Raw genomic sequence first — 13,821 nt, 5'->3', positions numbered from 1 at the left:
AATATATAAGCGGCCATGAGAAACCCAACTATGTGGTACTTCGACCAGCATGGATCCAGACAGCCTCGCATTCCGCGCGTCTGTCAGGTCCATGCTTGTTCGCTTTTAGACCATTTGCAACTGAGAAACTATTAGCGAACTAGCATGGATCCTGACAAACTGCGCGGCATGCGCCATGCTGGTAATGGAATCCATTGCGGCGTCGCATATACTCACTTGGTTTTCCATGAAAGGCTCCATTTATTACTTGTTTAAATGTAAAACAGTTTAACTTTGATAACGACTGGTTCGTCCGTTTTTCTGTACAAAACGATATTTGTTTGCTATTAAATTTGAAGAAAAGTCTATCAATAAAAACTGTCAGCAACATGTTCACAATCATTAGAATTTTTGAAAGGCTAAGTTTTATCAGAAAAAATATACCTAAAATGTAAGCCATAGCACATTTATGCTGAACTTTTTAGATATTTTATTAAGCTTTTTTAACATATATGCAAACGGCTGTTTTCTCACAACATTTTGTATGTGATGGTCTTCATGTGGCACCCGTTTAATCTGTCTGTCCGATAAAAAAGGTAAAATCTTATTGTTCATAGTGTTCAATAAAAATGTTAAAAAACATGTATTTTGGTTTCTTTAAAAAAGAGCCATCTGATGTCTGCATCAATAATTTTCTGTGATTTTCCGTCTCATTCTGTTCAATATTTACCTATTGCATGAAACAATTAGGGAATCGTACGCTCGTAAGAATGATTTTTGTTTTACCATCCCAAAGATTCTTGCATTTTATTGGTTTAAAGGTGGTCACGACTGATGACCCCTACATTTCTGTGGAAGGTCACTATATATTCATGTCAGTCTAAGCTATAATTAAGTGTTTGTTAGTGGTCCTCCACGGAAATATGTGGGGTCAGTATGATAAATATTGGGACTCGGCTAACGCCTCGCTCCCCATTATTCATACTGACCCAACCTATTTACGTGGAATAATGAATGAATGAGTTGGGTTTTACGGCGATATTTACGTGGAGGGTTACTAATAAACCCAATAATTCATAGTGTCTCTCCAATGATTGTTCGTCAATACCTAGAACATAGAATTGTATTGTGTGTCTTGCATTTGAAAGAAAATGTTTAACTTCATTATGAGACAGAATCTAATATATATTATCGTCAGTATATCCATAAGTTAAAGGAATTCACGCGACTGTCAGTTGCCGCTATTTCTTTAAATGACACAAACAACTTTTTTTAAATAAACGTTTTAGCTAACAAAAGCAAGATAAAAGAGGGTACTTTTTTGTCAAAACCAAAGACACACCAAACAATCTAAAGTTCTTGTGTTTCATAGGCATTTACTGTAGAAACATTTAAAACAATCATCTCGGGAGACATAGATCATTCTAACGCACGACAAAGTAAGATATGCTGTTCACGAAAAGTAGATATTTTAAACATGCATGTAAATTCATTTATAGAACACCAGAAAGATACAAAATTGTATAAGCTTTATAATTATTCATTGCCCAGATAGTCCATAAAGTAAATTAATCCCCAGAGATACTTATATTCGTCTACAAATGACATTTGATTCAACGATTAGCATATATATTGGAGTGAGTACGCATTTTCCTTTTCTTTCGCTTTTTCGCTTTATTTTCCGGCAAACGCATGTTTTATGGCCTTGCTGCCGTGTTGTATGCTTAAAATAATATCAAATCCATTTGTTTTAGTAACACTGTTGGTTGGATGAGAAAGGAGCTTTTACTGATATGTGAGCCTCAATTTTTATATTAAATGCGCCACTGACACCAGTAATACCAGATTTAACAGCGCCATTTTCTTGTTAAACACGTTCAAAGGGCGCTTAACATAGCGCAAAGGCTACCACTCATGGCGCCAAATTCATCATGTACTTGTCAGAGGGGCCTCCGTGGCCGAGTGGTTACGGTCGCAGACTTCAAATCACTTGCCCCTCACCGATGAGGATTCGAACTTCACTCGGGGCGTTGAATTATCATGCGAGGAAGCCATCTAGCTGGCTTACGGAAGGTTGGTGGTTCTACCCAGGTGCCTGCCCGAGATAAAATAATGCACGGATAGGCATCTGGGGTCTCCCTCCATCATGAAAGCCGTCTCTCCTGGGAGAACCAGTACTGGTGTCTTAGGGTGGGAGAAACTCAAGAGCATCTATGAAATTTCCGGTGCCTGTGCCGGGATTCAAGCTCCGGACCTATGGATTGAAAGTCAATCGTGTAACAACTAGAACAACGTGTTAAAGGTGACAAGGTGACCGTGACTTAGTCACTCATCAAACTTTAAATACTGCACTTTGTGATAAATTGAAACTGTCTGTGAACTGTTTCCGTTTTGTGCACAGGGTGCGAGACCTCCGGTTGTCTATTTCTGCCAACATAGTCTGTTCTCACCTCTTTTCGACGTTTTCAAATGAAAATTAATTTCTCATGTATGTCATAAAATGCTTATTGATTGGCTTGCCGGTCATTGGTAAAACTAATGGTCCTTTTACCCTTTGGCTCTAGGGACAATAGTTCAGATTGGCCGGCAAGCCAATCAATAAGCGTATAATATATAAAGACTATACAGTTAGAATGTTTTAATGTAAGATGCCACGATTGAAAGCCAAGAAAAAATAACAACAATTCTTTTATTTTTTTATTTTTTATTATTTTTTTAAATCATTTTTATAATGCCATCTTTTCATTTGTATTTTCTGTAACATTTTTTTTTCTATTTACACAGTTTATTTTTATCACGGGGGATTTTTTTTTTGTATTTTTTCATTTTGCAAGGGTCTATTTACAGGACAAAGTTTTTCGCATTTCATTTGGTCGGCATCAATAAAGTCATCATAATTATAAAATTGGCTAAAATCGTCGTCGGTTAAACGTTCCGAGGTTGGTCTATCGTCCTTTGACAATCGGGTTTTCTGAAAAAGAGAAACAAATGACGTCATACATATCTCGCAAAATGTTATTACATGTACATTAAATTGTAAATAAAACGTGGCGTTGCTTTCGAGGTTTATTGGTCTTATCTTTTATTACTTTCTTTGCGGTACATTCATGTACATGTATCGAAGACAAAAAATACAAAGAATAAAAGGGAGACGACATACACAATGAACAGTTTTACACAAAATCTTGTCACATTAAGAATAATGTAAACGTACTAGTACGTAACGTAAAACAAATTTAACATGGTACATAGTGTATCCTCAGTCCAAAAATACGGTTCTTTACGTCAATTCAGTTAACCCATTATTACGCTCAGGTGAAGATCTATTGAATCTGAATGCAGTGACTTACCTGTAACTTCCTGGCACGGCTGACATCTACAACCGACTATGACTGGAACAAATGCTGTCTTTAAGCTCTGGTTCATTCCCTCGCCACACAGAACATTCACCTCATCATAATGGCTTACATCAGCTGTACAGCATCTGTGTAAACAAAACAAAAAGAACTAAGATACGTGCTTAGATCGTAATGATTCGTCCATTTAAGTAACAAGCTACTGATGCCTCAATGTGTGCGTCATTAACAACAACAAAACTCTTAGGTGGATATTAATGGAAGACAAATTAAACCACCAATTTACAGTTACATGTATCTACTGTTTGAACCACTAAATATGTGGCAAGGTTTATTTCTGTTAATTCTGGCTTTGTTTGAAGCTGGAACTAGATACATCTTAAATAAAGTCAATTTTATATCCTTGTGGAATTTTTTTAATCATGAAAACATTTCAAAAAAAAAATATTCAAGGAAATTTTGCTACTAAGCTAAATAAGTCAAGATATCATGTAGGTTCTATAACAATCAAACAGACTGAAATAGAGTCAATACTGAAATGTAAGCACATTTAACGTACATTGGAAAATATCAAATTAAAATTTTTGGCGACAAAATTTAAAACCAGTCAAGAAATTTTTAAATTAAAAACAAATCTTTAAAGACCATTCTAAACCTTTACAATAATTACCATATGAAGTGTATTGTCTCATAATTAAGAGAAATCGAAGAAAAACTTTACTACGTACATATAACGTAATCAGAATATCAAAGGAAAGTTTTTATCCACGTAGTATTGTTTTTTGTGTTTTACCCACCTGCAGTCATTGTCTAGCATGTTATTGTTAGGCTTGGAGAATAACATAGGCATGGATGTACTGTTACCGCAGGAGCCCTCACAATATGAGAAGTCTATCTTGGATACAGAGCGACATTTATGGGCAGAATCCTGCAGGAAATCTTTGCGTGTGTACCGTCGGCAAGAATCTGAAATAATAGACAATACATTAGAACAAAGACAGCGAATCTGGGTTTTAACTGTAGATTTTATACGTATTATGCTGCTTACATATACTGAAGTGATATCAAATGCTCATTTTTTTCCCAGACAAACTTCTACCAAATGTGAGTGCTTACATGTTATTTTTAGCTCATCTGATTTTTTGGGGAAAAAAGTGATAAGTTATTGTCATCACTTGATCGGCGTTGGCGTTTGTGTTGCCTGGTTAAGTTTTATGTTTAGGTCAGTTTTTCTCCTATAAACTATCAAAGCTATTGCTTTAAAACTTGAAACACTTGTTCACAATCAACAGCTGACTCTGTAAGCAAGAAACATAACTCCATCCTGCTTTTTGCAAGAATTATGACCCCTTTTGGATTTAGAAAATATCAGATTTCTTGGTTAAGTTTTATGTTTAGGTCAGCTTTCCTCCTAAACTGTCAAAGCTATTGCTTTGAAACTTGCAACACTTAAAACATAAAAGTAAAAACAGTAAAAAACATAAAAAGCCTAGACTTAGAAAATCAGATTTCTTGGTTCAGTTTTATGTTTAGTTCAACTTTTCTCCATAACGGTCAAAGCTATTGCTTATAAAACTTGGAGCAGTTTTTCGCCATTAAAAGCTGACTCTGCACAGCAAGTACCATAACTCTTCATTGCTTTTTGCAAGAATTATGGCCCCTTTTGGACTTAGAAAATCATGGGTAGGACAATATTTCTATTATACAGAGACAAAAAAATCAGATGAGCGTCTGCACCCGCATGGCGGTGCTCTTGTTATAATATATAAAGATTGCTAGGACAATTATGTCTTGCAACAAGTAATATTTAGGTGTAATGTCCATCTATCATTAGACGACATTGCTTCACACGTCAATATTGTTAAATGTCTTTTTCTACACTTGAGCCGCACCATGAGAAAACCAACATAGTGCGTTTGAGACCAGCATGGATCCAGACCAGCCTGCGCCTCCGCACAGTCTGGTAAGAATCCATGCTGTTCGCTTTCAAAGCCTATTGCAATTAGAGAAACAATTAGCGAACAGAATGGATCCTGACCAGACTGCGCGGATGCGCAGGCTGGTCTTGATCCATGCTGGTCGCAAACGCACTATATTGGTTTTCTCATGGCGCAGCTCATTTGTTCTTCCGCGGAATAATATTCAGCTCATAAAGCTGCTGCAGAGCTCATGCATATTTCTTGACAAAAAATCTAATAACCTATAAATTAATATGCTTCAAAAATTCCAATTGATACTAATGAATATTAATTTTAAAAAAGTCAAGCCACGCCCTACCTGTACGTTTGACACATCTTGGACAGCAAGGGTTTGGTCCTTCGTAGCTGAGCGTTTCATCCTAAAATTAAAATTAAAAAAAAATGATATTACCTTAAAAGTATCAACACAGAACCTTTTTATAACATTGTCCTATGGATATTTTCTATTATTTTATGATGCGCCAACAGTCCTTTCTTAATTATTGACATTTCATTTATTGGCAGCGAAATTGCCAATGAAACGTACAAATTTTGAACATTTACAGAGATATACTATTTCCCATTAAATATATAGGGCATTCCTTAATGGTTAGAAGTTTAATAAATCTGATAAGTATTTACAAGTTGAGCCGCGCCATGAGAAAATCAACATAGTGGCTTTGCGACCAGCATGGATCCAGACCAGCCTGCGCATTCGCGCAGTCTGGTCAGGCTCCATGCTGTTCGCTTTTAAGCCTATTGGAATTGGAGAAACTGTTAGCGAACATTATGGATCCTGACCAGACTGCGCGGATGCGCAGGCTGGTCTGGAACCTTGCTGGTCGCAAAGCCACTATGTTGGTTTTCTCATGGCCGGCTCATTTATATTTTACCTCTTCACATGTAGGTATTTCACAAACTGGTGAGCATTTTACAGCTCCAGCGATACACTCGCATGCAGAACACTCATTCTCTCCGGAAGTCCATGTTTCGCCAGGCTGCAACACAAAACATTTATTAAAAGGACGTTATATAATATATACCATTTCTATCTGTTATTCTGAAAAGAGGTATCTTTTATATTTTTAACGCAGCACCTTAATCTATTTTGACAATTTCCGGCTAGTAACAGGGCCGAGTGGTTAAGGTCGCTGACTTCAAATCACTTACCTTCATCGATGCGTGTTCGAAACCTCGACTATATGTCTTCCATGTGATGATACAGCCGACTTATTTAAGTTCGGTTCTTCCGAAATAATGCTTGGGGACACTTTGGTTCTTCTTTCACCATCAAAATTATAAAGGGCAACATCTCCTATTATTGTGTCAGTGTGACGTTATACCTAAGGTGGCAAATCATGGTTCCCTGGGTCGTCCAGACATTATGACGAACTCCTCGCGGATAATAAAATGCAAAACCAAATGTTGTACCCTGTACATTAAAGAAACCATTAGAGAGCATACGTTACTTAAAATAAATAACATGAACGCACGTAATTCTATGATTTTTTATATATATATATATATATATATATAGAATTACCTTCTTGTATTCGCCGTCGACGTAGCATTTATCACATTCGTTCATTTTCACGCAGTCGCCGTTTTCATCTCTGTAATAATCGTCTTCGCAGATACACCCGTCTTTGAGTTTCTCCTCACAATCTGCTGGTGGTCCATCAAATCTGTTAGCGCAGGTGTGCTCACATAGGGTGTGATTAGAGAATTCCTCGTTTGGTCCACAGCCTATTTTACAAAATTAAGTAATTAGGCATAAAATATTAGTAAAGTATTTATGATGTCAAAAACTGATTTTTAATATCACATTTTGCAAACAATGCGAACGTGTTTCACGTAATGAATGTGTTTGATAAAAAGTGCAAAGTTCAATTATACTGGTTATAAATACCATAAAACACATCCTTGATTAAAGTGCAATACAATGTTCAAGTATTAGAAACAAAAGCCCTGGCTTCTTATCTTAAGCTGTAACGTGTACATTTTCGATAAGTAAAACAAAAAAAAAACATGACTGAATCATTTTTGAAACAAGTAATGGAGATTTTCGCATCCGCTTATTTTAGCGATCAGGGCACTGAACACACGTGTTCAAAAATTATTATGCGTCGCGAAATCGAAGTTATGCAAAAATAAAAAAAAATACAGTACAAACCAGGAAAGAAAGATAACAACAATCTAATACTCACGACAAGATTTCTCATAGCATACAGCTGAGTCTGTGAGATCTGGGCAGTCTGGGAATTTGGGTCCTCGTACATTCCTCGTTCTCGTTTTTCTACCAATACCACAATCCTCTGAGCAGTCAGACCACTCGGACCACTGACTTACATTGCACTTCACTGTAAAAAAAAGAGTAACCAGTTTTTAAATCTGCCAAAAATTTGGTATCGAAAATGTGAGTGACTTTTTGTGTAATCTTTGGCAATTATCGCCCCATTCGTTTCATCTGGATATCAATTTTGGATCAAAAATGTAAACAAGTCACGGCTGTTGTGAAAATACCTATAACTTTAGATGCATTTTCCCCAAAAATACCTAGGAAACCGTTGTTTACAACTTTCCGATAAACCCAGTTGTTTGGCAGTACTAGCGACCCCTTTTTGTGTTGGTAAATTAGATGTGAATGCAACATATGCAATAACTTACTATCGCACTCGTGTTCAAGACAAGTCTCCGTTTCTTGCAGCACTTTATCGCACACACTGGTATCGGCTTGGCTCTTGTAGGCACGTTCACGTGTCCTGGTTCCTCTGTCACATGTTGCAGAACATTCAGACCACTGGCTCCAGGCTGTAACTTCACAACCTGTTGCATAATATCCAATAATAAATATGGAACATTTATGGTCAACTTTGGTCTTAAATTTCCAAGAATTCACGACATAAAAGTATATACTTTGCGAGTGAAAATGTTGTCATGAAAGCTTATTTCTAAAATAATTTCAGTACCGAGTAGTGCTGACAGCCTGCCTTTCGACCATCTGTACAATACCTATATGAATTCTATCAAAACTAGCTTTTATTAATTAACATTTAATTCTATAAAGCTGTTTTTGAAAATGTCTTTATAAACTATCGATGAAAAAACGACAGCACTTACAGGAAACATCATTGTTACATGGTTTGGTATCAGAGTTTCGGCCCTTGCATGGCGCACCGCCGCACTGTGGAAGTGGATCATTACATTGTCTGTATCTATTTGTTACGCCGCCATCACATGACCTACTGCACGTGCTCCATTCGCTCCAGTCAGACCAGTTTCCGTCAACTGAAAGTTATATTCACATGCTAAAATTAAAACTAGTTATACGGTATACCTAATTTTCCAGGACAGACTTGACCGCACTTATCATATATTGGTTCAGAGGTTAACGGCCAGAAAGGTCATTTACGCGCTATTTATTGACATAACATTTCTATTCATTCCATCAGCATAACCACCACTATTCAGTTAATCAAATTGTTCTTTGAATACGATCTTCCATCAAAGAAATGACAAGCCTTCCGCCAAAAGTCAGATTGTTGACACACTTTGATAAATTTATTCCGGAACATTTCCTAATTATCTGTCAACAAACTCTTTGACTGGTTGCCAACAGGACAGTTCACAGTTTCCATCGTGTCAGCTAGATTGCGACTCTGTACTTCGGGAATATCAAAACTGATTTATTAACACTATTCATTGCTGTCCCGATGTCTGATGTTGCCAATGTGTCACTTAAAGTAGGCAGAATGAGTTATTTTGTGCCTTTAAGAGATCTATAGAAATTTTGAAAGCAAGCGATCACCGCTTTCACTTTTTCTGTATAAACTTATTTATATAGCTTGTTTTTTACAGAGTACCTACCAATAGCATGTGTGTCATTTTCGCACTGTTCGCCCTGTGTTGTGCAGTGACAGACCGCGCAACCTTCTTCCTTTGTGACGTCACCAATGTGGTATGGAACGCCGCGTATCTTACAATCAGCGGGACATGGTTTGCGTGGGCACTCGCCAGTATCGACCTTCTCGCCACAACTGTATGGATCGCCGTTCAGTAAAACTCTGAAAGTCATAAAAATACATATGTGTTATATGTTTTTCTAAATAAATATTTTGTTCTAAATTGGAATCTTATGAATCATTCTTTAACCCTTAGACTGCTGGCGGCAAGTGATTTTGCCTTTGCGACCAGTGCAGACCAAGATCAGCCTGCACATCCGTGCAGTCTGATCATGGTCTGCACTGTTCGCCATTCAGTCACTATATTTTTTGATAAGCACCCTTTTAACAACTAATGGTACTGTCCAAATTGACAGATGGACAAGTTCATTATAGAAATTTAGCAGGGTAAGGGTTAATTACGCCAATCTGTGTTACTGTCAAGCCGTTCAAAATTTTACAACAGCAAATTATAATTTATACATTCAGAGGTACAATTCTATAATTAAACTACTGCCATAACATATACACAAACTGCTTTATAAAAATGGCATTTTTATTAACTTGATAACAAGCTGAAACTGAATAACATATCATACAGTTCTATAACGAATCGATAACGAGTAAGAAAAAATATATGTTATTCTACAGTATACGCATCTATTTCCTGAGAAAAAAATCTTCACTCCAAACTAATATATATTTCATGTTCTATTTCATATGATGATGATACCTGTATCGGTTTCTGGTAGCCTCGCCACATGTATCACTACATTCTCCCCAAGGTCCCCAGGTCTCCCACTCGCAACCTGAAATGCGATTCGCGTACTTTGTTTCAACATAATTTATGTAGTTTGCATGAATACGGAAGAATAACATTCTGAAACATACGTCACACGTACATGCACTTAAACCTATTATAATAACTGATATGTAAAAAATCGCGGATGACATGTGCTTACTGCTTGCTCTTATTTGGATTCGTTCCAGCGACCTCCTCTGGAGTTACATATCTAACGTGTACGTCAAAATCAATATGAAACACTTCTTAATCTGAACATAGTTGTATTGTTGACCTGAAGCAGTAAAAATATCTACTGCTTGATTAATTAAAGCAGATCGTAGTTCAAACTAGATACCAGTTCAAGTTAGAACTTAAGTTTCATCTTCCTACATAGACGGCGAAGTGTAACAAACGGAACGAATCATTCGAGCTTTTGCTGAGATTTATGCCTATGGCATAGATAATCAGACGACTTTATAATCATTTTTTTTTAAATCAAAGTCTACTTATTTTATAAGATTATGAAAATAGGGGTTGCGTTATTCAAAATTCTAAATGTCTTTTCCTACTCTGCTAACATTTAATTCAAATTTCGGCGACTACAGAAAAGAAATGGGTGCCTTTCCTAAAATCATTTTCTAATCAATTAAGGAATTCAGAGAAATATCAATGTACTTACAGTCTGGTTCTTTATTACAATCCATTTCTCCGTTTCGACAGACGCTGTAAAAAAGTAAAGATATTTAAATCGTAAATCGTGACACAGACTATTTTAATGGCGTTGTGCTTGCAGTCAATTACAGGCATTTCCGGAAATCACACTATTTTGACATTTGAATGTGAAAAATCTATTACAATAAAACCAGCTGTCGGCTTTGGAAGCGTTAAGTCTGAATTACAAAGATTGATCAGAGTTAGCAGGAGATTTGAAACTGCATTTAGATAAAATACTGTGATTGTGAATTTCGTTTGGACCGTAATCCTGAAAAAGTTTGAAAGGTATCAATTTGGAAAAGTAAGAGATATATTTACAAGGTGCACTTTACCGCAGTATTCCTAAGTAAAGTTATTTAGAATACTTCAAGGTTTACCTTTTTTGTTAACGCGACATTCATAAAAAGGAATAACGTGTTTACACATACCAAGTTTCGCATGGTCCAATATTTACTTCAAAGCCTGGTAACACAGCGTTTCCGTCTTCGTCGTAACAGGGGCACTTCCTCTCGGGCACACACTCCCCGTCATACAAAACTTTCCCGTCGGGACATGTGCAACCTAAAACACAAAGAGTACATATATGAACCTGATGATCACCTACATACATTTGCAATCTGATGAACAAGGCCTAAATACGGTTGAAAACAATGAGAAGCAAATGTTTTCACGATTAGGGCACATTAGAAAATATCTAATAAGAGTAAAAATTAGAATAATTTTTGACACAATTTAGTACATTTATCTAAAAGTCATTTTAAGATTTCTAAACGTTTTATTTTATTGCTGAATCGGATATAACATGTTATAAATTGTATTTAGTGTAATGCAGAAAGTTATCTGAACAGAAACTGTTTTAACAGCTGTTGGACCCGTAATGACACTCGGCAATTTCCGTGTGATAACATATTCTCGTTAGACAACTCGGGTTTCTTCGGTTGTGAAGTAGCTCAACGCGCACACAACTTTCCGTAAGACTTGGTAAACTGCCAAAACCGCGTACGAAGAATACGTGATTTGCCGACTGTCTTTTCGGGTCCACTACCTTAGGTAGCACGTACAATTAGTTTAATATTTTCTTAACCTATATATCGCAAATAAAAAATAAACACGCAAAGTTGCGACCATATTACCTGGTACGCATTCGTCATCGTCATCTTCAGTGCACGTGCCAAGTCTTACATCAATGCACGTGTGAGGACATCTGTTTCCGCACTCGCTCCATACCATGCCGTTTCCGCATTGTGAGGGTGCTGAATATAAATAACAACAATTAGAATCTATAACTTTTACAAAAATATATTTCTTAAACAAAGTGCATGTAAATCAATCAGCACACCTATCAGTTGATCTTTGCACTTAAATATGACATAATGCGTTGTTCATGTTGATATTTTTAATCGAAAAGTAAAACAAAAACAGCAGTGTCATTGCATTATTTTCAACGCCATAGACATTATACATGTACATGAAATCTTACTTGATGTGCACGGGTTTTCGCAGGGTTTCGTCTCAATGGAATCTCCGTAGCAATTAGTATTTGGTTGTACAGAACACATCCTGTTTCTCTGTCTAGTTCCAAATGTGCACGGCCTGTCTGGTGTGCAGTCACCCCATGGGGACCATGGGTTCCATTCCGGAGGAACATCAGCTGTAAAATGCATGAAGATTTTGATCAGGAAAGCTTGTTGGGACTTTATAATTTAAAACTGCCAAATTAGAGTTTCTTTAAATATGAAAAACAAAACTATATAAAATAGCCAGCTTTTTAGGCATAAAATAAGAGACTATAAAGGTATACTAGACCCAAATTTTATATTTGAAAATACAAATAATTACTACATACAGTTTATGTAAACATAAAATAACAATAATAAAATTAACATTTTGTGTGCATTAGCAGGAAATTTAATCATGAATGTAGCTCTGCATACAGAATTAATTCATATATTCATGTATTTAATAAATTTAAATACATCTGATTAGGTTTTTCTATATTTGAAGTAAAATATATGAGCCGTGCCATGAGAAAACCAACATAGTGGGTTTGCGACCAGCATGGATCCAGACCAGACTGCGCGGATGCGTCAGGCTCCATGCTGTTCGCTTTTAAAGCCTATTGGAATTGGAGAAACTGTTAGCGAACAGCATGGATCCTGACCAGACTGCGGGGATGCGCAGGCTGGTCTGGATCCATGCTGGTCGCAAAGCCACTATGTTGGTTTTCCCATGGCACGGCTCATATAAAGACGAAATATTTGGGTGAAAGATGGTCACTGGATATCTTTTAATACAAGGGTGGAATGAACGCGAGAAAATCGTGAACACATTTATAAAGACTTGTAAAAGACTTACTTGGGCATGGATCTAAATTACAGTCCTGTCTGTCAGTGACCACTGGCTTGCATTTAGACGGTCTCCTTGAGGAGTTGTTTCTCAGACGTCGAGTTCTCTCCCTTTGTCCAACGTCACATGACTTGGAACACTCGCCCCATTCAGTCCATTTTGAGTATGTGCATTCTAAAATTATACATAGTTGCAAGCATGTACTGTGAATGGTAGATTCAAAACGATACGACTTTGTGCATGCCTCAAATATATAATTACAAAAATATGATTGCTGTTTTTTGTTTGTTTTATATTGCATGTGTTGAAGGTAAATTGATGCCATTGTCCTTTATTAAAAAATGACATAAAGAACAACACTGTTGACAATAAAAAAGTCTTGTTAAAAAACGATCTAAGTTTACGTTGAATCTTTATGATTTCTATTCAGTTGTATACAAGCATGTAAATCCGCACCAGTTGCAAAGAACATGAAAATAAACCTTATAACTTTAATTCAATTCAATAAAGTAGTAAGCTACCTTCGCATTCACCAAGCTTGCAGTCAATGAGACCTTCGTCACAAGTACTGAAATGCAAAACAAAGACAACATAATATTACTACTGACAGGTTGTTAGTCTCTCCTTCTGCTTCCGCTTTTTAATGCGAAAATCCAGTCAGAATTGATTGACTACAAAAAAACTTTGATAATACGAAGCAAATATTTCAAATGATTTTATTACACTGTCACTGCATTCAGAAA

General features: G+C 36.5%; 1 protein-coding gene across 1 annotated transcript in view; it reads right to left on the bottom strand.

The window, feature by feature from the left end:
• Positions 1-2,687: 2,687 nt before the first annotated feature.
• The window catches only part of LOC123531078 (uncharacterized), a 33,983-nt gene continuing 22,849 nt past the window's right edge, over positions 2,688-13,821 (bottom strand). The window contains exons 29-45 of the mRNA XM_053518172.1: positions 13,600-13,646; positions 13,088-13,252; positions 12,213-12,383; positions 11,866-11,985; positions 11,161-11,293; positions 10,698-10,741; positions 9,968-10,043; positions 9,161-9,357; positions 8,414-8,581; positions 7,961-8,119; positions 7,501-7,653; positions 6,837-7,039; positions 6,187-6,291; positions 5,613-5,673; positions 4,133-4,301; positions 3,330-3,463; positions 2,688-2,950 (exon numbers count right to left, since the gene is read on the bottom strand). Of these exons, the coding sequence (XP_053374147.1) occupies positions 2,925-2,950; positions 3,330-3,463; positions 4,133-4,301; positions 5,613-5,673; positions 6,187-6,291; positions 6,837-7,039; positions 7,501-7,653; positions 7,961-8,119; positions 8,414-8,581; positions 9,161-9,357; positions 9,968-10,043; positions 10,698-10,741; positions 11,161-11,293; positions 11,866-11,985; positions 12,213-12,383; positions 13,088-13,252; positions 13,600-13,646 (2,131 nt within the window). The 3' untranslated portion in view covers positions 2,688-2,924. The remainder of the gene's footprint in view (positions 2,951-3,329; positions 3,464-4,132; positions 4,302-5,612; positions 5,674-6,186; positions 6,292-6,836; positions 7,040-7,500; positions 7,654-7,960; positions 8,120-8,413; positions 8,582-9,160; positions 9,358-9,967; positions 10,044-10,697; positions 10,742-11,160; positions 11,294-11,865; positions 11,986-12,212; positions 12,384-13,087; positions 13,253-13,599; positions 13,647-13,821) is intronic.

This window comes from Mercenaria mercenaria, chromosome 11, assembly GCF_021730395.1.
Source record: "Mercenaria mercenaria strain notata chromosome 11, MADL_Memer_1, whole genome shotgun sequence".
NCBI lineage: Eukaryota > Metazoa > Mollusca > Bivalvia > Venerida > Veneridae > Mercenaria > Mercenaria mercenaria.
This window is presented reverse-complemented; position numbering and strand designations above follow the sequence as displayed.